The 22,043-nt window shown below is 46.8% G+C and overlaps 1 protein-coding gene across 7 annotated transcripts in view; it reads left to right on the top strand.

The window, feature by feature from the left end:
- col11a1a (collagen, type XI, alpha 1a) overlaps positions 1-22,043 on the top strand; it is a 444,140-nt gene that overhangs the window by 206,536 nt on the left and 215,561 nt on the right. For all 7 annotated transcript variants that reach the window (XM_072574917.1, XM_072574914.1, XM_072574912.1 and 4 more), the window contains 4 exons: positions 10,881-10,943; positions 15,657-15,731; positions 20,163-20,246; positions 20,565-20,621. In XM_072574917.1, coding sequence (XP_072431018.1) covers positions 10,881-10,943; positions 15,657-15,731; positions 20,163-20,246; positions 20,565-20,621 — 279 coding nt within the window. The remainder of the gene's footprint in view (positions 1-10,880; positions 10,944-15,656; positions 15,732-20,162; positions 20,247-20,564; positions 20,622-22,043) is intronic.

Raw genomic sequence — 22,043 nt, 5'->3', positions numbered from 1 at the left:
CGCCCCCATGGTATACCCCCGCCCCCATGGTATAACCCCGCCCCCATGGTATAACCCCACCCCCACAGTGGAAGCCCACCCCCACAGTGTAACCTGCCCACCCAGTATAACTCCACCCCACACTGGCTAATCCCACACCCCATTGTGTAAACCCACTCCACTCTGTAACCCCTCCCCACACTGCGTAACCCTGTCCAACCACAGTGTAGTCCCACCCCCCCATCCCCCCACTGTGTAACCCCCCCTCCCCCCACTGTTGGGAGGTGATGGAAGTGGATGAGATGTACGAGAGGGCATCATTGACCACGTGGGAAGGGAAGTTGCAGTCTTTAAAGAAAGAGGCCATCTGGTGTGTTCTGTGGTGGAACTGGTCCTCCTGGGAGCAGATACGGTGGAGGTGGAGGGATTGGGAATACGGGATGGCATTTTTACAGGAGGCAGGGTGGGAGGAAGTGTAGTCCAGGTAGCTGTGGGAGTCCATGGGTTTGTACTGGATGTCTGTGTTGAGTCTATCACCAGAGATGGAGATGGAGAGGTTGAGAAAGGGGAGGGAGGTGTCTGAGGTAGCCCAGGTGAATTTAAGGTCGGGGTGGAAGGTGTTGGTGAAGTTAATGAACTGCTCAACCTCCTCGTGGGAGCACAAGGTAGCACCAATGCAGTCATCAATGTAGCGGAGGAACAGGTGAGGAATGGTGCAGGTGTAGCTGAGGAAGATGGACTGTTCCAGGTGGCCGACGAAGAGGCAGGCATAGCAGGGGCCCATACGGGTGCCTATGGCTACCCCTTTGGTGTGGAGGAAGTGGGAGGATTGGAAGGAGAAGTTGTTGAAGGTGAAGACCAGTTCAGCCAGGCAGATGAGGGTGTCGGTGGAAGGGTACTGGTTGGGACGGCATGAGAGAAAGAAACGGAGGGCTTGGAGACCTTTATTGTGATGAATGGATGTGTACAGGGACTGGATGTCCATGGGGAAGATGGGACGTTGGGGACTGGGGATACGAAAATCCTGGAGGAGGTATAGGGCATGGATGCTGTCCCAAACATAGGTGGGTGTTCCTGGACCAAGGGGGGACAGGACGGTTAACAGAGATGAGTTCGGTGGGACAGGAGCAGGCTGACAATGGGCCGGTCAGGTTTGTGAACCTTAGGAAGGAGGGAAAATCGGGCGGTGTGGGGTTCACGGACAATGAGGTTGGAGGCTGTGGGTGGGTGATCCCCTGAGGTGATGAGGTTGTGGATGGTCTGGGAGATGATGGTTTGGTGATGGGGGGTGAGGTTATGGTCGAGGGGGCGGTAGGAGGTGGTGTCTGTGAGTTGGCATCTGGCTTCAGCGGTGTAGAGGTCAGTGCGCCACACCATCACCGCACCGTCCGTCCCCCACCCCCCCCACCCCGATTATCTGCGGGTTTGATGGTGAGTCGGGGGTTGGAGCAGAGGGAGTGGAGGGCTGTGCATTGTGAGAGAAGGAGATTGGAGTGGGGGAGGGGGTGGACAGGTGAGGTGATCAATGTCACAGTGACAGTTAGAAATGAAGAGATTAAGAGTGGGTAACAGAGCAGAGCAGGGTGTGTTGGAGGTGGGAGAAGGGGAAGGGGTCCTCAGTGGATGTGCAGGAGTCCTGACAGAAAATGTGGGTCCAGAGGTGGAGGTGGAGGTGGTGGAAGAAGTGTTTTATGTTGAAACGTGTGTTGAATTAATTTATCCGGGAGCAGAGGGGGATGAAGGTGAGGCCTTTACTGAGGACTGATTGTTCATCCTCAATGAGGGGGAGGTCTGGGGGGGGATGGTGAAAACTCGGCAGGGCAGGGAGCTAGGCCCTGGGGTAGGGCTGGAGCTGGGAGTGGGGCGGAGCCTGTAACTGGAGTGGGTGTGGTTATAGGATCATGGGTGACATCACCAAAGGAAATATCGCTCACCCTGTGGGTCGGGGGGGTGGGCAGAAGTGGTACCTTTGGTGGCATCCACACAGGTGGAAGTGATGACGTTTACGATGCCTTTGGTGGTGTTCTGGTGAGTGATGTTGGTGGGGGAGGAAGTGGTTGAGGCGGTGGTAACAACAGGGGTGGAAGTGACATGAAAGGTGGACTTCACGTTGGTTTTGGTGGCGGTGGTTCTTGGTGATTGTGGAAGCGGTATCATCAGCAGTGGCTGACGTCTGTGGGGTGACGGGGATGGAAGGCACGTCCACACGGGATCAATGTCAATTTTACCAGTTTTCTCATCTCCCCACCCCCACCTTAACCACCAACTCTGCACTGCCCTCTTGATCTGCCCATCACCTTTCCCACCCACCCACTCCACCCTCCTCTCCGACCTTTTCCCTCACCTTCATCTGCCTATCACATTCCCAGCTGCCTTCCCCCCAGCCCCAGTCCCCCTCCCAGTTATCTCTCAGCCCCCGGCCCACAAGCCTCATTCCTGATGAAGGGCTTCAGCCCGAAACGTTGATTCTCCTGCTCCTTGGATGCTGCCTGACCGGCTGTGCTTTTCCAGCAACACACTCTTTGATTGTTTAGAACATAGAACATAGAAAAGTACAGCACAGAACAGGCTCTTTGGCCCATGATGTTGTGCTGAGGTTTAATCCTAATGTAAAATATAATAACGTAACCTACACACCCCTCAACTCACTGCTATCCATGTGCATGTCCAGCAGTCACTTAAATGTCCCCAATGACTCTGCTTTCACCACCACCGCTAGCAACGCATTCCACACATTCACAGCTCTCTGCGTAAAGAACCTACCTCTGACCTCTCCTCTATACCTTTCCCCTAACACCTTAATACGATGACCCCTCATACCAGTCAATCCTGCCCTGGGGAAAAGTCTCTGGCTATTGACTCTATCTATTCCTCTCATCACCTTGTACACCTCAATCATATCACCTCTCTTCCTCCTCCTCTCCAGAGAGAAAAGTCCAAGCTTATTCAACCTCTCTTCATAAGGCAAGCCCTCCAGTCCAGGCAGCATCCTTTGCACCCTCTCCAAAGCCTCTGTATCTTTCTGATAGAAGGGTGACCAGAACAGGACACAATATTCCATGTGTGGTCTCACCAGGGACTTGTAGAGCTGTAGCAAAACCTCACGGCTCTAAAACTTGATCCCCCTGTTAATGAAAACCAAGACACCATATGCTTTCTTAACAACCCTATCCACTTGGGTGGCAACTTTGATGGATCTATGTACTTGAACACCAAGATCCCTCTGTTCCTCCACACTACCAAGAATCCTGTCTTTAATCCTATATTCAGCATTCAAGTTCGACCTTCCAAAATGCATCACTTTGCGTTTATCCAGGTTGAACTCCATCTGCCATTTCTCAGCCCAGCTCTGCATCCTGTCTATGTCGCGCTGCAGCCTGCAGTAGCCCTCTATACTATCAATGGTACCTCCGACCTTTGTGTCATCTGCAAATTTACTAACCCACCCTCAACCTCCTCATCCAAGTCATTTATAAAAACTACAAACAGCAGAGGCCCAAGAACAGAGCTCTGTGGGACACCACTCAACACTGTCCTCCAGGCAGAATACTTTCCACCTACAACCACTCTCTGCCTTCTGTAAACCAGCCAATTCTGAATCCAGATAGTCAAATCTCCCTGTATCCTATACTTCCTGACTTTATGAATGAGCCTACCATGGGGAACCCTATCAAATGCCATGCTGAAATCCATATACACCACATCCGTGGCTCAACCTTCATCGACTTGTCTCGCCGCCTCCTCAAAGAACTCAATAAGATTAGTTAGGCATGACCTGCCCCTCACAAAGCCATGCTGACTGCCTTTAATCACACTATGCTTTTCCAAATAGTCATGAATCCTATCCCTCAGAATTCTTTCCAAAACCTTGCTGACTACAGACGTAAGACTGACTGGTCTGTAATTGCCAGGAATTTCCCTATTCCCCTTCTTGAATAGACGAACAACATTCGCCTCCCTCCAATCCTCTGGTACGGCTCCCCTGGAATGTGAGGAAGCAAAAATCTTTGCCAGAGGCTTAGCAACCTCCTTTCTTGCTTCCCGGAGCAACCTAGGATAAATCTGGTCTGGTCCTGGGAACTTATCAATTTTAGTGTTTGCCAAAATTTCCAGCACATCAACTTCATTAATCTTGATCTGTTCAAGCCTGTTTCCCAGCTCCTCGAAGTTCTCAATCACAACAAGGTCTCTTTCCTTAATGAAAACCGAAGCAAAAAACTCATTTAGGCCTTCCCCTATCTGCTCAGAGTCCACGCACAAATTCCCTATGCTATCCCTGACCAGCCCTACCTTCTCCCTGATCTTATTCCTCATGTATGAGTAAAATGCCTTTGCGTTCTCCCTAATCCTTCTTGCCAAGCCTTTTTCGTGTCCCCTCCTGGCTCTCCTCAGTCCATTTCTGAGCTCCTTTCTAGCAAGCCTGTAATCCTCTAAAGCTGTGCTAGATCCTTGCTTCCTCCACCTTACATAAGCTGCCTTCTTCCTTTTGACGAGAAGCTCCTCTGTTCTCGTCATCCAAGGTTCCCCTTCTTACCTGTCTCAGAGGAACAAATTTGTGCATCACTTGCAACAACTTCTCCTTAAATAGTCTGCACATGTCTGCTGTGCCCTTTCTGTGGAACAATTGCTCCCAGTCTGTGCTTCCCAACTCCTGTTTGTTAGCGTCATAATTTCTTTTTACACAATTAAATATTATCCCATGGTAACTGCTCCTTTCCCTCTCCATGGCTATGGTTAGTGTGAGGCAGCTGTGATCACTGTCACCAAAGTGCTCTCCCACCACGGGATCTGTCACCTTGCTTCTATTGTTACAACTTTTTAAAAATCCTCAAGTCCTCACAAGCTGTTTATGTTCCTGCAGAGACAGGCTAGAAGGTTCATCCCAACACTGGGATCGGGAAACAAAAACTGAACTAACATTTCAGTTCCTCTGCTTCTGTCGAAAACCTGTTTACTCTGTGTGTAAGCGGGAGTTTGTCGGGGGTGTAGTGTTGTATATTGATAGGTGCTATCTGTTTACCTCTAGTTAGAGCCTAATTATTCACAGTAAATGGTGATTCTGCTTTAGTGCAAAAACCTGGTCAACCTGGGTCTGAAAGTCAGGGAAATGGGAAAACTGACTGGACCTTAAACAATACACTAACATTTGGTACAACTCTATGAATAACAAAATCTGATTTAGGGTGCACTCTCCCCAACAGATATAACATCTTCTTCTGGATAATTCTCCCCATCTTATAATTACCCTCCCTCTGTATAATTATACCCTCAATATATAATTACCTCACCTCTATATAGTTAACCCCCTTGCTGTAAATTGCCCCGATTTCGAATCATCCCAGACATGGTATTTGGATAGTGCAGTGAAAATCAAGCCCCATTACTTCCAATCAAACAGAGTAAAGATTTTCAAATAAATAATCGAATTCCCCAATGTACTTGCCCTTCAGATCCATGTGGACGGAAAACATGGTCCAGATTACACAGAATTACTATTTAGCATAAATAATTAGACTCAACCTACAAGTAAATGGCTAGAAACTATTGACTGACAGCACTACAAATTACAACTCAAATCCTGACTCTCCCCTGGCACATGTGTATATATACATGTGCACACACCATCACACACGTGCAAACATTCACACACATAATCACATGTACAGACAATTTCACACAGATTCACTTACACACACGTGCAAACAAAGTAGACATACACGTGCACACATATGTTCACACACTCACACAAACAGACACGACAATAGGGTATGGACAGAGGGAATCTGACAGGCAGTTCAGTGATTCCTGGTCACAGGTTGCTGCAGTGACCCGTGTGGGTCTTACGCAAGTGAGGACATTACTGTTGAGTTGTCTATTTTTTGGATACTTCCACTGGTTTGCAAGAGATAAAAAAAGCTTGATTGCTGTCTGATTTATCAAATTAAAAGTCACAGGTACAACTGCTGAAAAAGTGAGAAGCTGTGTTTTTTTTCAGGTTTTGACTTTGGAGAACAGAGAGACATTTCCTGAGCTGATAGGGATCAAAACAATCCTCTGTAACATTATTCAATCACCTGACCATTGATCACATTGGCTGTGGGTGGGTAAAAGGTTTTAATCGCTGATAACATCAATAACTGCTCACTAGTCCATAGGCCAATAAACTCCCAGTTGCCACTCAAAGCTCCATCTGTGAAGCCCTTGGCTCCAGCTCATCTGCAAACACTCCAATTCTTCCAGGATAACTCACTGTGACTGCCAGCTAACTCACTGTAACCCTTTAAAACACCAGGTTTAAACCAGTTCTGTCATTCCAGTCCCCAATTTTTAAATAATCAAAGATAAAGGCAGAAATCTTAACCTCCGCCCCCTCCCCCTCCCCCCCACAACGATATAATCACCCTCATTGTATAAACACCATCCTTCCTGTACAATCATTCCCACACGTAATCCCCCACTGTCTAAAAGCCCCTCTCACATAATCACTCCCACTGTCTAATCACTCCCATTGTTTACCCGCCCACTGTACTATCCCTTTCCCTGTGTAATCTATCCCCATAATGGGAACATAGGAATAGCAGTAGGCCATTCAGCCCCTCAAGCCTGCTACACCATTCGATAAAAGTATATCTTTCCTATAGCTGAACTCCACATACCTGCCTTGGGCCTATATCCCTTAATACCCTTGCTTCATAAAAACTTGTCTATGTTTAACAACTGAATTAGCACCGACTGTTATTTGTGGAAGAGAGTTCCAAACTTTTCCCTCTCTTTGTGTGTGGAACTGCTTCCTAATATCTCTCCTGAATCCTTGGCCCACACTAAATCCCTGCTTTGAAAAACCTCACCCAGTGGAAATAGTTTATCTTTATCTACTCTGTCTTCCCCTGTTAATATCCTGAAGACTTCAACTCAATCACCCTTTAAACTTCAACATTTGAGAGAATAAAGGTCTGATTTGTCTAACCTTTCTTCATAATTTAACCCCTCAAGTCCAGCACAGATCCATGTGAATCTGTGCTGATTCACTCCAGGGACAAAACTTCCTTCCTAAGATGAAATGCCCCAATCTGCTCACTTGGTACTCTAAGTGGGGTCTAGCGAGGGTTTTGTGTAACTGCAGCGTACATCTGCATCCCTCCACTGGAGCTCTTTCTGTCTGAAGGCCAGCATTCCATTCACCTTCTTGACTACTTTCTACATCTGTTTGTGATATCTGAAAGATCTATGTGACTGACTTCCCCACCTCCCCATTTTATTGGACATTCACTCTATTTAACTTTATGCCTTTTTTAAAAAAAGACCCTTTTGGTTTGAAGTGGATAACCTCACAGTTGTTTTTATTAAAATCCATCTGCCACAGCTTAGTCCATTCATCCAATCTATCAATAGCCTGTTGTAATTTTATGTTGTTGTCAACACTGTTTGCAATGTTACCCAATTTTGTGTCATCAGCAAATTTGGATATTTCACTTTTAATGCCATTATCCAAGTCGTTAATGAATATTGTGAATAACTGATGCCCCACACAGTTCCCTGTGGGATATCACTGGTCACATCCTGCCAATGTGAATGCTTACCCATCATTCCAATTCTGTTTCCTGCTACTCACTGAATTTCCATCCCATGTCAGTGATTCACCCTCAATTTTGTGGGATTCTACCTCAGCTAACGGTTTCTCATGTGGGACTTTAACAAAAACCTCCTGGAAGCCAAAAGGAACAGCATCCATTGACTTACCTCTGTTTGTCACTTTTGTTCCTCTTCAAAAAACTCTGCGAGATTTATCAGACATGACTTGCTCTTCATGATTCCAGGCTGACTCTCCCTAATAAGCACAAGTCTTTTGAAATGATCAGTTTCTCTAAACTTGATTATAGTTTCCAACAATTTCCCCACCTCAAATGTGAGGTGAATTATTCTGTAATTCCGTGGTTTCTCTCTGTTACCCTTCAGAAAGAATGGAGGGACATGAGCAAATTTCCAGTCCAGAGGTACAACTGGTTTCTAATCCAGAGGTGTAACTCCTGAATCTGAGGAGCTCGGAAGGATTATAGTTTGGGGATCAGCAATGTACTCTCCGACCCCCTTTAACATCACTGGATGGAAACCATTGGGTTCTGGGATATGTCAATCTTCAGTTCTATTAATTTCCCTGTTATTGATGATAAAACTTCAGCTAGTTTTATTTGGACCCTGTCCCTGATCCTCTGGTAATTTCTTTGGAACTTCCAGCAAGCTCTCCTCCATCTCCTGCTGTAAATCCTGAAGCAAAATAATTCTTCATCATGTCTGCCATTTTCCCCTAGTCACTGACGATATCCCCACTCTCAGCCTTCAATGGGTCAGGTGTACTCTGAACCAGCTGGTTTCCTTTTAAATAGTTATCAAATCTCTTCTTATTATCTTTTATGTCAATTGCAAGTTTCCCTCAATGATAATTTTTAGCCACTGTTATAAGCAGCTTTGTCACCTTTTGTTGGTCTTTGTCACATTCTTTGGGATCTGGACTGTTAGTTATGTTTTTACAAACGCTCCCTTTTACCTTTATGCTGTCCCTTACCTGCTCTGATGTCTATGGCTGTTTTTTTGTGTGAGGTAGATCTTTTTCTTGTTATTGTTACAAACTGCTTCTGGATGACATTAAATGTTTCTTTGAACACCCTGCACTGTTCCTTGGTTTTTTTCCCAATCAGCAGAGCTTCCCAGTTTCTTGTGGACAGTCTCAACCTCATCCCATTTAAAGTCTGTCTTATTTCAATTCAAAATGAAACTAGATTATGTTATGATCACTATTTGACAAATGCTCACAAACATCTAGATTAAATTAAATCATAAATGGATCCAATATGACTTGTCACATCTACAACATATTGCTGAAGAAAATTATTCTGAACGTATTTTAGAAATTCATAACCTTTCTGTAAGTGCTTGTCTATTTCTCCAAGTCCGTGTTATGGTGAAAATCTTCCATTAATACTAATTCATTAATACTAATCAATTAATACTAATCTTCCATTAATACTAATCTTCCATTAATACAAATTTACCTTTGCTACATCGATGCCTAACTTCAGTAATTAGACTGTCCAGCTCTGAGCTCCTACCAGCCAACAGAATCACCCCCATCTGTACACCTCCCCCCTCGGTACAATCATCCTGTCAGCTTCACTGTCCCTGACTGGAAATACTATCTCCTGCAAAAACAAAACACTGAGGGTGTTGGAAATCTGAAACAAACACAAAGTGCTGGAGAAACTCAGTAGGGCTGGTAGTGTCTGTGGAGAGAGAAACACAGACTGAATGTTTGAAGTTGTTTGATTCTATGGAAGCTAACCCCACCTGGTGTGTCACTCCTGCAGTTTATTTTATGGGCACTGTCTAATCATTCCCACTGTATAATTATTCCCTGTTCTATAATTACTCCGACTGTATGTTCACTTCACACTCCACAATCCCCACTGTATAATCAGTTGCACTGTGAGGAGCACAACTCTGCTCATCATGCTCCAAATATATTTCCACCAACCCTTGAACTAATTACAGTGAGACAGTGTTACTGTGATACACCAACTCTCCAGGAATAAAGGCTAACACATCATTTGTTGCATTCCTTCCTTGCTGTCCCTGCACGCTACCTTTCAGTAATTCCTGAACAAGGACATCCGAGTGCCTTGGAACTTCCTCACTTCCCAGCCTCTCACTATTTAGGGAAAGCTCTGTATTTCTGATTTTCCTGTCAGGCTGAGAACCTCCCATTTCTCCACATTGTGTTCCATCTGCTAAATGTCCGCTCACTCAGTGAGCTTCTCCAAATCCCCTTTGTGTGTCTTTGTACATCCTCCTCACAACTCACACTCCCTCCTCATCTGTGTTTGCAACAAATTCACATCAAAGTGATGGAGGCAGATTGGGAATAGCCAGGATTCAATCACTGATCCATGTGGAACATGACTACTCCCAGCCTGCTATCCAATAGGTTGTGAATCTTTAGCATTCTCTCCCCCAGAGGGCAGTGAATATCTGTCAGCTCACTGATTTAAGGCTGGCGTCAACAGGGTTTTGATCTAAGGCAATTAAGGGATGGGGAATGGGCTGAGACTGAATGTTGGTGGACAGGTGTGATAGAGAGGGAGAGACTATGGGACTCACTCCCACAGAGAAGGGGAGACTGTGGGACTCACTGCCACAGAGAGGGGAAGAGTCTGGGACTCGCTCCCACAGAGAAGGGGAGAGTCTGGGACTCGCTCCCACAGAGAAGGGGAGAGTCTGGGACTCGTTCCCACAGAGAGGGGAAGAGTCTGGGACTCACTCCCCCAGAGAAGGGAAGAGTCTGGGACTCACTGCCACAGAGAGGGGGAGAGTCTGGGACTCGTTCCCACAGAGAGGGGAAGAGTCTGGGACTCGCTCCCCCAGAGAGGGGAAGAGTATGGGACTCACTGCCACAGAGAAGGGGAGAGTCTGGGACTCACTCCCACAGAGAGGGGGAGAGTCTGGGACTCACTCCCACAGAGAAGGGGAGAGTCTGGGACTCACTGCCACAGAGAGGGGAAGAGTCTGGGACTCACTCCCACAGAGAGGGGAAGAGTCTGGGACTCACTCCCACAGAGAGGGGGAGAGTCTGGGACTCACTGCCACAGAGAGGGGGAGAGTCTGGGACTCACTCCCCCAGGGTGAGGGGGGGAATGCAGGACTCACTCCCACAGGGAGGTAGGTGGTGATGGGGAAATGTGGGACTTGGAAGGATAGTCTGGGACCAGTGGCATGGATGTGTGCTGTTGTATTTTCCCCTGTTCCTGTCCCTTATGGCAGTATTGACGCCTGTACAGACTGAACTAGACACAGTTCTCTAATAGGTTTCACAGTCATGCATTACATCAGATTTTCTTGCCTTGGTTTAGGGTCTCCCAGGTTCTGCTGGTTTGACTGGCCCTCCAGGTCCCTCAGGCGATCCAGGTCAGAGGGTAAGTCACAACTCACAAATAAACATCAACAAGTGAAAATGCTGTCTTGAAACCGTTAGACTAGAATTGATCTTTCTAAGTTTGAAGCCTTAATATTTCTTAAGGGATTGAAAAAGTTGATGTCAATAAAAACTGAATTTCTTTCTGAATGGTCTGGTTGAAGTTTGACATAAATTTACATTTGGGGTTTAAAATCGGGAAACTGTGGAATGTGCAAACACCCCTTTGTGAAAGCAAAACCTCTTCAAAACTCACAGCTGATGAATAATCCAAACCTGCTGCCTGAAAAGACCCTCAGCATTGATGGATTTTTAACGGAGTGACTCCTTCACATAGAGACGAAGGAGCTGGGACAGAGGGAAGCTTTCGGATGGTCATGTGGAAAGTCAGCCCCTACTACATACACTCACCGCTGTTGATGCACATAAAAGAAAATTATTCAAGGTTCCCTGGAGGAACCTTTTACTGTTGATTGAGGGAGAGAGAGAAAAAGAAGGAATTCTTTGACTTACATTACCATACCACGTTCACACAAACCAGATGTTTGAAGGTTATTAAAATGCACAGTCAGAAACATTCCTCACTGGCAGAATGCTGCACTTTTGCAGATGGCATTCCAGCCTGTCAGAATTGCCCAGAATTTAACGTTTGTCAAACATTATTTGCTTTCCTTTCACGTTAAACCCAGTAAGTCAACATGACTCACAGATCACAGATTCCTTCTCTCCAACACTCAGGCTGTGCTCTCACTCCAACAACTCACTGTGAGCTTGGGTTTTATACCCAGCTCGATCACAGAAAATCACTGTCCAATCCACTCCAAATAAATCTCTTCAAACACTAATCTGACCATTTATTTGATGGTCAATAAATATTGGTCCATGATACAAAATGGCTGCACACTCCCAGTTGGTGAATTGCAAATTGTTAAAAAGTGGCAATTTACATTTCCAAAGCCCATTTCACTGTATCAGGAGCTCAAGGGCAACTTCCACCCAGTCAAATATGTTAGAATGGAGGCGACTACTGCAATGTGGCAGATACGTGCAGTGAATAGTCACACAGCAAAGGGCAAATATTTGGGAGGAAACAGCAGAAAAATGCTAGCAATTCAGAATAGAGCAACTGGAGAGATTTAAATCAATGCCACAACGCAAACGGAATAACTGATTTAAAACATATTGAAAGATGGGACATCAAACAGTGCAGCACTCCCTCAGCACTGACCCTCTGACAGTGCAGCACTCCCTCAGCACTGACCCTCTGACAGTGTGACACTCCCTCAGCACTGACCCTCTGACATTGCTGCACTCCCTCAGTATTGACCCTCTGACAGTGCGGCATCCCTGAGCACTGACCCCCTGACAGTGCTGCACTCCCTCAGTACTGACCCTCTGACAGTGCGGCACTCCCTCAGCACTGACCCTCTGACATTGCTGCACTCCCTCAGTATTGACCCTCTGACAGTGCGGCACTCCCTGAGCACTGACCCCCTGACAGTGCTGCACTCCCTCAGTACTGACTGACTTTCTTTGCAGTTACTGTGTTTGTGTGGTGAGTCCAATTGATTTTCTGGTCAATGGTAATTACGAGGTTCGTTGATAGTGGTGGATTCAATGATGGTAACTCGGTTGAATGTCAAGGGGCAGTAATTAGATTGTTGCTTATTGGAGATGGTCATAGCCTGGCATTTGTTTGGTGTCAGTGTTACATGTCACCTATTAGCCCAAGCCTGGATATGGTCCAGATCTTGTTGCATTTGAACATGGACTTCTTCAGTGTCTGAGGAGTCATCAATGGAGCTGAACACTGTGGAATCATTGGCGAATATCCCCAGTTCTGACCTTCTGAAGGAGGGAAGGTCATTGATGAATCTACTGAAGATGGTTGGGCCTTGGATATTCCCATGAGGAACTCCTGCAGAGATGTCCTGGAGGTGCTGGTGTTGGACCAGGGTGGACAAAGTCCGAAGTCACATGACTCCAGGTTGTAATCCAACAGGTTTATTTGAAATTACAAGCCTTCGGATTGCTGCCCCTTCATCAGGTGAAGTGGAGGAAATGTGCAGGCACCCAATTTAAAAGTCGAGAGACAATGGGATTTGTCCTATTCCTTATGTACTGGACATACTGGGGCAATTTTCCACATTGTCAAATTGAGAGGAGATTGCTGGGGCCTTGACCAAGATCCTTGTGTCCTCACCAGCCACTGGAGAGATCCCAGAGGAATGGCAGGTAGTTAATGTTGTTCCTCCGTTTAATAAATGGGAAATGGGGATAATCCAGGAAACTGTCGACTTTTGAGGCTCACATTGGTAGTCGGAAGCTATTGGAGAGGATTCTTCGGGATAAGATTGACATGTATTTGGAAAAGCATGGCCTAATTAGGGCAGTCAGTACGGCTTTGTGCAGGACAGGTCATGTCTTACTAACTTGATTTAATTTTTCGAGAAGGTGACAAAGGTGATCGATGAGGGTAGAGCAGTGGATTGTTTACATGGATTTTAGTGAGGCTTTCAACAAGGTCCCTTATGCTGGCGCATCCAGAAGATTTAGATGCATGGGGTCCATGGTAACCTGGCTGCATGAATTCAGAATTGGTTTACATATAGAACACAGTGGTAACAACAATGACTGCAGATGCTGGAAACCAGATTCTCGATTAGTGGTGCTGGAAGAGCACAGCAGTTCAGGCAGCATCCAAGGAGAAGGGCTTTTACCCGAAACATCGATTTCGCTGCTCCTCGGATGCTGCCTGAATTGCTGTGCTCTTCCAGCACCACTAATCATAGAAGACAGAGTGTCATGGTAGAAGGGTGTTTTTGAGGCTGGAGGTCCGTGACTAATTGTGTTCTGCAGGGATCCGTCCTAGGACCTCTGCTGTTTGTGATGTATATAAATGACTTAGATGACAAGATAGGTGGCTAAGTTAGTAAGTTTGCAGACAATACAAGGATCGATGGAGCTGAGTATAGTATAGAAGGTTGTCAAAGGATACAGTGGGATATAGATCATTTGCAGATATGGGAGAAGAAATGGCAGATGGAGTTTAATCTGGGTAAGTGCGCGGGCCTGCACTTTGGGAGATCAAATGTTAATGAAAAGTATATAGCTACTGGCAGGACTCTGAACTGCATTGATGTACAGAAGGATCTTGGGGTTCAAGTACATAGCTCCCTGAAATTGGCCATGCAAGTAGATAGGGTGGTAAAAGGAGGCGTAGGCATACTTGCCTTTATTGGTCAAGGAACTGAGTATAAGAGTCAGGATGTCACGTTGCTGCATTATGAGACTTTGGTTCGGCCACACTTAGAGTATTGTGTTTAGTTACAGGAAGGATATTGTCATAGACAGATGCATCTGCAGCAGGCAGGTTGGTAAGGATGAGGTCGAGTATGCTTTTCCCTCTTGTTGGTTCCTTCACCACCTGCTGCAGACCCAGTCTAGCAGCAGTGTCCTTTAGGACCTGACCAGCTCGATCAGTAATGCTGCTGCTGATCCACTCTTGGTGATGGGACAGTGAAATCCCCCACCCCCCCCCCCAGAGTATATTCTGTGTCCTTGTCCCCCTCAGTGCTTCCTCCAAGTGTTGTTCAACGTGGAAGGGTACTGATTCATCAGCCAAGGGAGGAGGGTATGCAGGAATCAGCAGGAGGTTTCCATGCCCATGTTTAACCTGGAGCCATGAGGGTTCCTGGGGTTTGGAGTGAGGACTCCCAGAGCAACTCCCTCCCGACTGTACTCCACTGTGCTGCCCCCTCTGCTGGGTCCGTCCTGTCAGTGGGATGGTGATGGTGGGGTCTGGGACATTGTCTGTAGGGTATGATTCCGTGAGAATGACTGTGTCAGGCTGTTAATTGACTAGTCTGTGAGACATCTCTCCCAATGTTGGCACGAACCCCCAGATGTTAGTGAGGGGGACTGTGCAGGGCCAACAGGGCTGTTTCTGCTGTTGTCTTTTTCAGTTTCGATGCCAGGTGATCCGTCCAGATTCAATGCTTTTCAGTAAATTATGATTTGTTTCATACAATGATATACCTTCCTCGAGCCATTTCAGAGACCAGTTCAGAACAAACCACATTGCTGTGGGTCTGGAGTCACATGTAGGCCAAACCAGGTAAGGCTGACAGTTTCCTTCCCTGAATGACATTAGTGACCTGATGGGTTTTAGATGCTTATGTTTATTGTATTAACATTCTACTATCTGCTGTGATGGGAACTGTACCTCGATCCTAAGATCAGTTCCATGTTTCTGGCTTACTATGTGAATGGTAGCTGCTTTGTCACTGACTTTGTGACTTTGTTTACTGTGAAACGTATTGTTAGCTCCTGAGGTAGATTTGGGTGCTGCGTGAATGTAAGTGGTTTATTTTTCAGTCTGTGATCTGATAAAGTTGAGGGCATGTTAAACGTGAGACTGCTGGATTTAATTGTCCCGAGTAACAGATAGGAGTGTGTGAACTGTTAGGGTAGGGAGAAGTTGTCATTTTGTTTGATTGAATGATCACCAGACGCAGAGTGAAGCCCCCGTGGCAAGAGAAAAGTGAATTTTCATATTCAACAGGAATGCAGGAATGTTGGAAATTATGTAGCCATTTCCCTGAGGGCTGAGATTCTCTGCTATTCCCTCCCTCCCCCACTCTCAGCCCCTGATGTTCCTTGCTACATTAAACCCACCTGAAAAATGGATTAAATGTCTCTCTGTCTCTCACAGGGTCCGCCTGGTCGAGCTGGTCTTCCTGGAGCAGACGGATTGCCTGGTCCTCCAGGCACAATGCTAATGTTACCGGTATGTTCCACACTCTCTCTCTGGCTGGCTGCCATTTTGGATTTTAAATTTTGTTCAGGCTTCAGTGGAACTGTAAAGTCAATGAGGAATTATGAAATCCAACAGCACAGAATGAGGTCTTTTAGCCCATCAAACCCATGCTAGATCTTTGAAAAAAAACTGTCCAAAGTAGGTCACCCTTCCCTCCATTCCCCCCCCCAGTTCCTGTGTGAAAGTTCTGATTGAATCTGCTCCCACTGCCCTTTCAGGCAGCACCTTCCAGACCCCAACAACTCACTGTGTAAAACAATCCCCCTCCCCTCTCCCCCTGGGCTTTTCCCTTCAACCTGTCTCCCTCTGCTCCCTCACCCTCCTGCCCCTGGAAACACTTTCTCTTGATTTACTCCATCAAACTCACTCTGTCAGATTTGCTGGAGAAACTCAGCATCTGTGGAGAGAGAAATAGAGTTAATATTTTGTTCAGTGTCTCTTCTGCAGAACTGATGTATCTATAAAGTATACTTCAGTATTTATACTGAAGACAGGGGATGGGCTGGGGTGGGGGGGGGTGGGGGGTGCAGAGAGAAATAAACGCTTGGTTGACTTGGAGCCCAGAGAGCGCGGACAGTGAGTCAGCAGACAAAGGGATTGGTAATGGTGAACTAGAGAGAGGAGAAGCTGATAACAGGGAGCATTAGTGAGTGGGAGTGGGTTGGCTCTGCTAATAGTAGCCCTTATCATGACAGGCTCTGGGGTGTGGGGTTTTGGGGAGGAACATGGGAGAAGGTGCTCAGGCCCTAAACGTTTTGAAAATGATATGGAGTCCGGAAGGCTGTAGAGTTCCCAAGTGGAAAATGAGATGCTGTTCTTCCAGCTTACACTGAGCTTCACTGGAGCACTGCAGCACAACTGAGACAGAGATATTGGCCAGGGAACAGCATATATACCATCTTTAATGTATATACCATCTTCAGCATATATGCTACCTTCAATATATATATCACCTTCAACATATAAAGCACCTTCAGCGTATATACCACCTTCAGCATATGTACCACCTTTAGCATATATACAACCTTCAACATATAGAGTCTGGATTAGAGTGGTGCTGGAAAAGCACAGCAGGTCAGGCAGCATCCGAGGAGCAGGAAAATTGACGTTTCGGGCAAAAGCCCTTCTTCAGGAGTAGAGCTCTGCAGTCCTTGTTTTTACCGCCTTCAACATATATACCACCTTCAGCATATATATGATTTTCTGCATATATGCCATCTTCAGCATATATACCACCTTCAATGTATACACTATCTTCAGCATATACACCACCTTCAACATATATATCACCTTCAGCGTATATACCATCTCCAGCATATATTCCACCTTTTCTAAAGTATTATCAGTTCTGAGGAAGGGTCACTGGGACCTAAAATATTAACTCTGTTTTCTCTTCGCTGATGCTGACAGAACTGCTGAGTTTTTCCAGCATTTTCTGTTTTGCTTGCGATCTTTGTGCCTCAGCAAATGGAGTGTGGCAAAGAGATTATTGTTTAGAATAACTCAATCCAGTTGCTTGTTGATTCTTCTTATGAGGTCTTTAGTGAAATTAGAAACAGCACAAGCTCCACGATGCCAGAGTTGAGGTCAGCCAGAAGGTTTGAGCATCCTGCAGAGAGTCTCTGCAGTTCCCCCCACCCTCACCCTCTCTCTCAGAGACTATTGCACCCATCAGGTCAAACACATGAGCCTTTGTGGATGGAAGGACTGAATAAGCCTGTTCAAAGAAGTAGACTAGATCCATGGCTTTTATCAACAGAATTATAGATTCCCTTCAGAAAGTGGGAAACCATTCAGCTGCATTTGGTCATCCCTAACTATCCCACCTTGTTTCTGTGTGATCCTGATTACCCTAAACAGTAATCAAATTCAGTCTTGAAATTCCAAATTGACTCAACATCTGTTTTATTATCCAGCATTTATTACCCATCCCTAATTGCCCAGATGGCAATTAAGAGTCAAACCCATTCCAATTGGTCTGGAGTCACAAACAGGTATGACCAGGTAAGGACAGCAGTTTCCTCCCCTAATGGGAATTACTGAACCCGAGGGGTTTTACAGTAAGCAGCAGTAAGTTCATGGCCATCGTAAGGCCAGAATTTTCCATTCCAGATATTTTATTGAATTCACATTTCACCATTTATGGTAGGATTTGCATCCATGTCCCCAGAACGTTATCCCAGGGTTCTGTGTTGCTCATCCAGTGACATTACAACTACACTACCTCCTCTTCTAGGAGACAATTCAGGGTGCTACATCAAAGGCTATGACAGAAAATAAAAGCTTATGGTGTAGGGGGTAACAGATTACCATGGATAGAAGACTGGCCAGCTGACAGAAAACAGAGACTATGAAGAGATGGGTCTTTGCTGCTTGTCAGGATGTGGTGAATGCAATCCCCCAGGGCTCTGTGCTGGGACCTAAACCTTTTACAACTTACATCAATGATGTGGAGGAGGGGAGTGAATGCCCGGTGGATAAATTCCCAGACAACACTGAGATAGTTTGGAAAGTATTTCATGAAGAAGAGACAGTTTCATTTTTATCTCAGTCCAAGGAGTATTGAAACCTGCCTCAGTGTTACTGCTGTTAGATTCCAGATGTGGAGAAGGTAGGGCTGATTGTTTATAAACTAATCCTTTACAAACTGCACCCAGATCTCCAAGTTTTAATAAATCCTGGCAGGAGGCTGGCTCACTGACTGAAGGGAATAGGGAAAAGCCCGTGAGGGGGATTGTTTTACACAGTGAGTTGTTGGGGTCTGGAAGGTGCTGCCTGAAAGGGCAGTGGGAGCAGATTCAATCAGAACTTTCACACAGGAACCAGGGAAACACTGGGAAAGAGAAAGCTTTTCACTGAAGTCAGGAATAATTCTTTCAAAGAGCCAGCATGGGTACAATTGCCTGAATGGCCTGTATTATTTGAGGATTCTGTTGAGGCCACTGTAAAAGTCTGACTGATGAAGGATAGGTGGACTCAGTCAGTTCCTGGAGGGTTAGGATGGCTTTGTGGGAAGTACCAGCTGGATCCAGAACAGCATCCTTCAACAGGCCTTCCTTTTGGTCTTGTATCAATGATGTTACATAATCGTTTGGAAGCCTCGCAGTCAGAGGAATGGTTTGTATGGAATGAACAATTAAAAACGTTCCTGCCGTATCCTGAACCTCAAATTGAAACCACAGCTTGTGAAGATCTGTGAACTGACAGTGGCCACTCAACCCTTTGAGTCCATGCTATTCATCAATCCAGTCCCACGCCCCTGTGCATGTTTATTCACTGTTGTTACTGTTTGGAAATACCTCAGTCCCCCCCCCACCCTTCTTCATGACACTGAGATTTCATACAGAAAGCTGAGCAATGATTGGAGTAAATCATTAAAGGCTCTATTGGGACTTGGTTATAATCCAGTGCTGTTGTTAGACTCTCACCGATAGAAGATTACACCTGCAGAACTCTGTTTCTCTCACAGAGTGGGGAAGGGTCGGATAAAACACATGTTTGTGTCCATTCCCATCACAGATTGGCCCCTTGAGGAGATTGCTTCCCTGTCACCTGGACCTGAGGACTGGAACTGTCAGCCAGGCCTAGCTGACCAGGAATCCCCAACACTCTTACTGCCTGCAGCTTGGTCATCGAAAGGGTTTGCAGATGGTCACTGGGCCTGTAAGGCTGTATTACCAACACTCCTTCCTCACCCCCAGCTGGCAAGTGCCTGAGTGGGGCTTGAATCCAGAGTTTAAGGCCCTGGGACAGGGATCCTTCCCAACGAGTCACAGGATCCTCTCACTCCGGATAAACACAGACAGGATGGACACCACTGGGCTAGCAGGTTTGAGACTGGCACTGTGAGGGTGAAATGGGTGAGAGAACCAGGAACCATTCAGCCCAATCAATCAGATGGTGACTCAATTCCAGCCCACTTCCCATTTTCCCGAATTTGCTCCATCTCCTTTTCAAACTGCAGCAAGAAACTCCATTGACCCGACTCGATTGTGCCACCTTCACTCTCCCATTGCTCCTGCAACTGCTTTCAGGACAGAGAGCCAGACACATGTCGCTGCTGCTCGTGATGAAATGCTGCCTCAGTTCGGGCCTAATTGGAAGATTTTGCCTCTTTCCTCCATTCTGTGCAATCACTGGGAGTGGTGTCTCTCTATCGTGTGAGCGTGAATTGTTTTTGTTGTGGTTTCTCTCAGCTGGGTTGTTAGTTTTATGGGCAACGATTATGCAGCGGTCATGGATGGTGGCTAACAGGAAATGCAGAATGAGTGCTATCCTCAGAGTGACTGTCCAAGGTAATACCTTCAGGCCAGAGTAAATCCTCAATTTACACATGCACTTGTGATTAATTTGTACCATGGCGTGTAGTTTGAGGTGATTATGTGTCTCTGTTGTGTGCAGTTCCGTTATGGTTCGAGTGGTGAGAAGGGGCCAGTGATATCAGCTCAGGAAGCCCAAGCTCAGGCGATTCTACAGCAGGCCAGGGTAAGCCAACACCAGACCACAGCAAACAAACTCTCTCTCTCCTCCCCTTTCTCCTCCCCTTTCTCTTACATGCTCTCACTCTATCTAAAACACACTCCATCTCTCCAATTCTCTCTCAGACCCTGTCTAACTCTCACGCTCTGTCTCAGACCTTCTCTAACTCTCAGCCTCTCCCTCAGCCCCGATCTAACTCTCTCTCTCTAACTCTCTCTCTCTCTCACTCAAACTCTCTCTAGCTCTCTTTCTCCCTCAGATCCTCTGAACCTGTCTCTCCCTCAGACTCTCCTCATTGTTAATATGTTTGTGTGTTCTCTCCAGATTGCAATGCGAGGTCCAACTGGGCCAATGGGATTGACAGGAAGAGCGGGTCCTGTGGTAAGTGGTGATTTGATTGGATTTTCTCTCTGTCACATGATATGTTTCAACAGTCTCTGGTTCCCAGTGTCATCGGGACAGAGTCTGAACGGGGGCAGGAACTGCAACCAGATCCCTGTTGGAAACCGGAACTATTGAGGGATTTGTAGGAATGGCTCAGTGAATGTAGGGGAGATGTGGGTGGAAGGGGAGTGTGGACAGAGGGGGGTGGTGGACAGAGGGGGGTGATGGACAGAGGGGGGTGGTGGACAGAGGGGGATGGTGGACAGAGGGGGGTGATGGACAGAGGGAGGGGATGGACAGATGGAGGGGATGGACAGAGGGAGGGGATGGACAGAGGGAGGGGATGGACAGAGGGAGGGGATGGACAATGGGAGGTGGTGGACAGAGGGAGGTGATGGACAGAGGGAGGGGATGGACACTGGGGGGTGATGAACACAATGATGCGATGGACAATGGGAGTCAGCTTATCCTGAGAGATAAGAATGAAACAATTCCACATGGGCTGGTATTATGGGGCACAGTGGCCAGGAACATGTGAAATGCAACGCCCCAAATAAACAACAAAATAATGACAACCAGATCACCCAATCGATCACAGTCCAGCACTGGACAGGCCTCTAGAGAACTCTTCACAATTCTACCCCTGACCTCCGAGGAAATGCGGGTTTTGTTTCAACTGCTCCTCTCAGGCCTGATATCTGTGACAGTGCGGCACTCCCTCAGCACTGACCCTCTGACAGTGCAGTACTCCCTCAGCACTGACCCTCTGACAGTGCGGCACTCCCTCAGCACTGACCCTCTGACAGTGCGGCGCTCCCTCAGTACTGACCCTCTGACAGTGCGGCACTCCCTCAGCACTGACCCTCTGACAGTGCGGCACTCCCTCAGCACTGTCCCTCCGACAGTGCGGCACTCCCTCAGCACTGACCCTCCGACAGTGCGGCACTCCCTCAGCACTGACCCTCTGACAGTGCGGCACTCCCTCAGCACTGACCCTCTGACAGTGCGCGCTCCCTCAGCACTGACCCTCCACCAGTGTGGCCCTGCCTCAGCACTGACCCTCCGACAGTGCAGCACTCCCTCAGTACTGACCCTCTGACAGCGCAGCACTCCCTCAGCACTGACCCTCTGACAGTGTGCGCTCCCTCAGCACTGACCCTCTGACAGTGCGCGCTCCCTCAGCACTGACCCGATGACACTCTGACAAAGTGGCACTCCCTCAGATGTGCAGAAATGAATTGAATGGTCCTTGTGACTTACGAGTGATTTTGACTGAGTTTGTTTTGTTGGGTAAATGCTGCAGGAAGAGGAATTCACTGTCATTTCCCTGATGGGTTGAGCCTGTGTCTGGCTGTTGTGAAGCTGTGAGCAAGTTGCTACTTGTGTTGGCATTCTATTTGATGGTGTATCTATTCAAGT

The sequence above is a fragment of the Chiloscyllium punctatum genome, chromosome 7 (genome assembly GCF_047496795.1).
Source record: "Chiloscyllium punctatum isolate Juve2018m chromosome 7, sChiPun1.3, whole genome shotgun sequence".
NCBI lineage: Eukaryota > Metazoa > Chordata > Chondrichthyes > Orectolobiformes > Hemiscylliidae > Chiloscyllium > Chiloscyllium punctatum.
The sequence above is the reverse complement of the archived record's forward strand: the minus strand, read 5'-3'. Positions and strand labels throughout refer to the sequence as shown.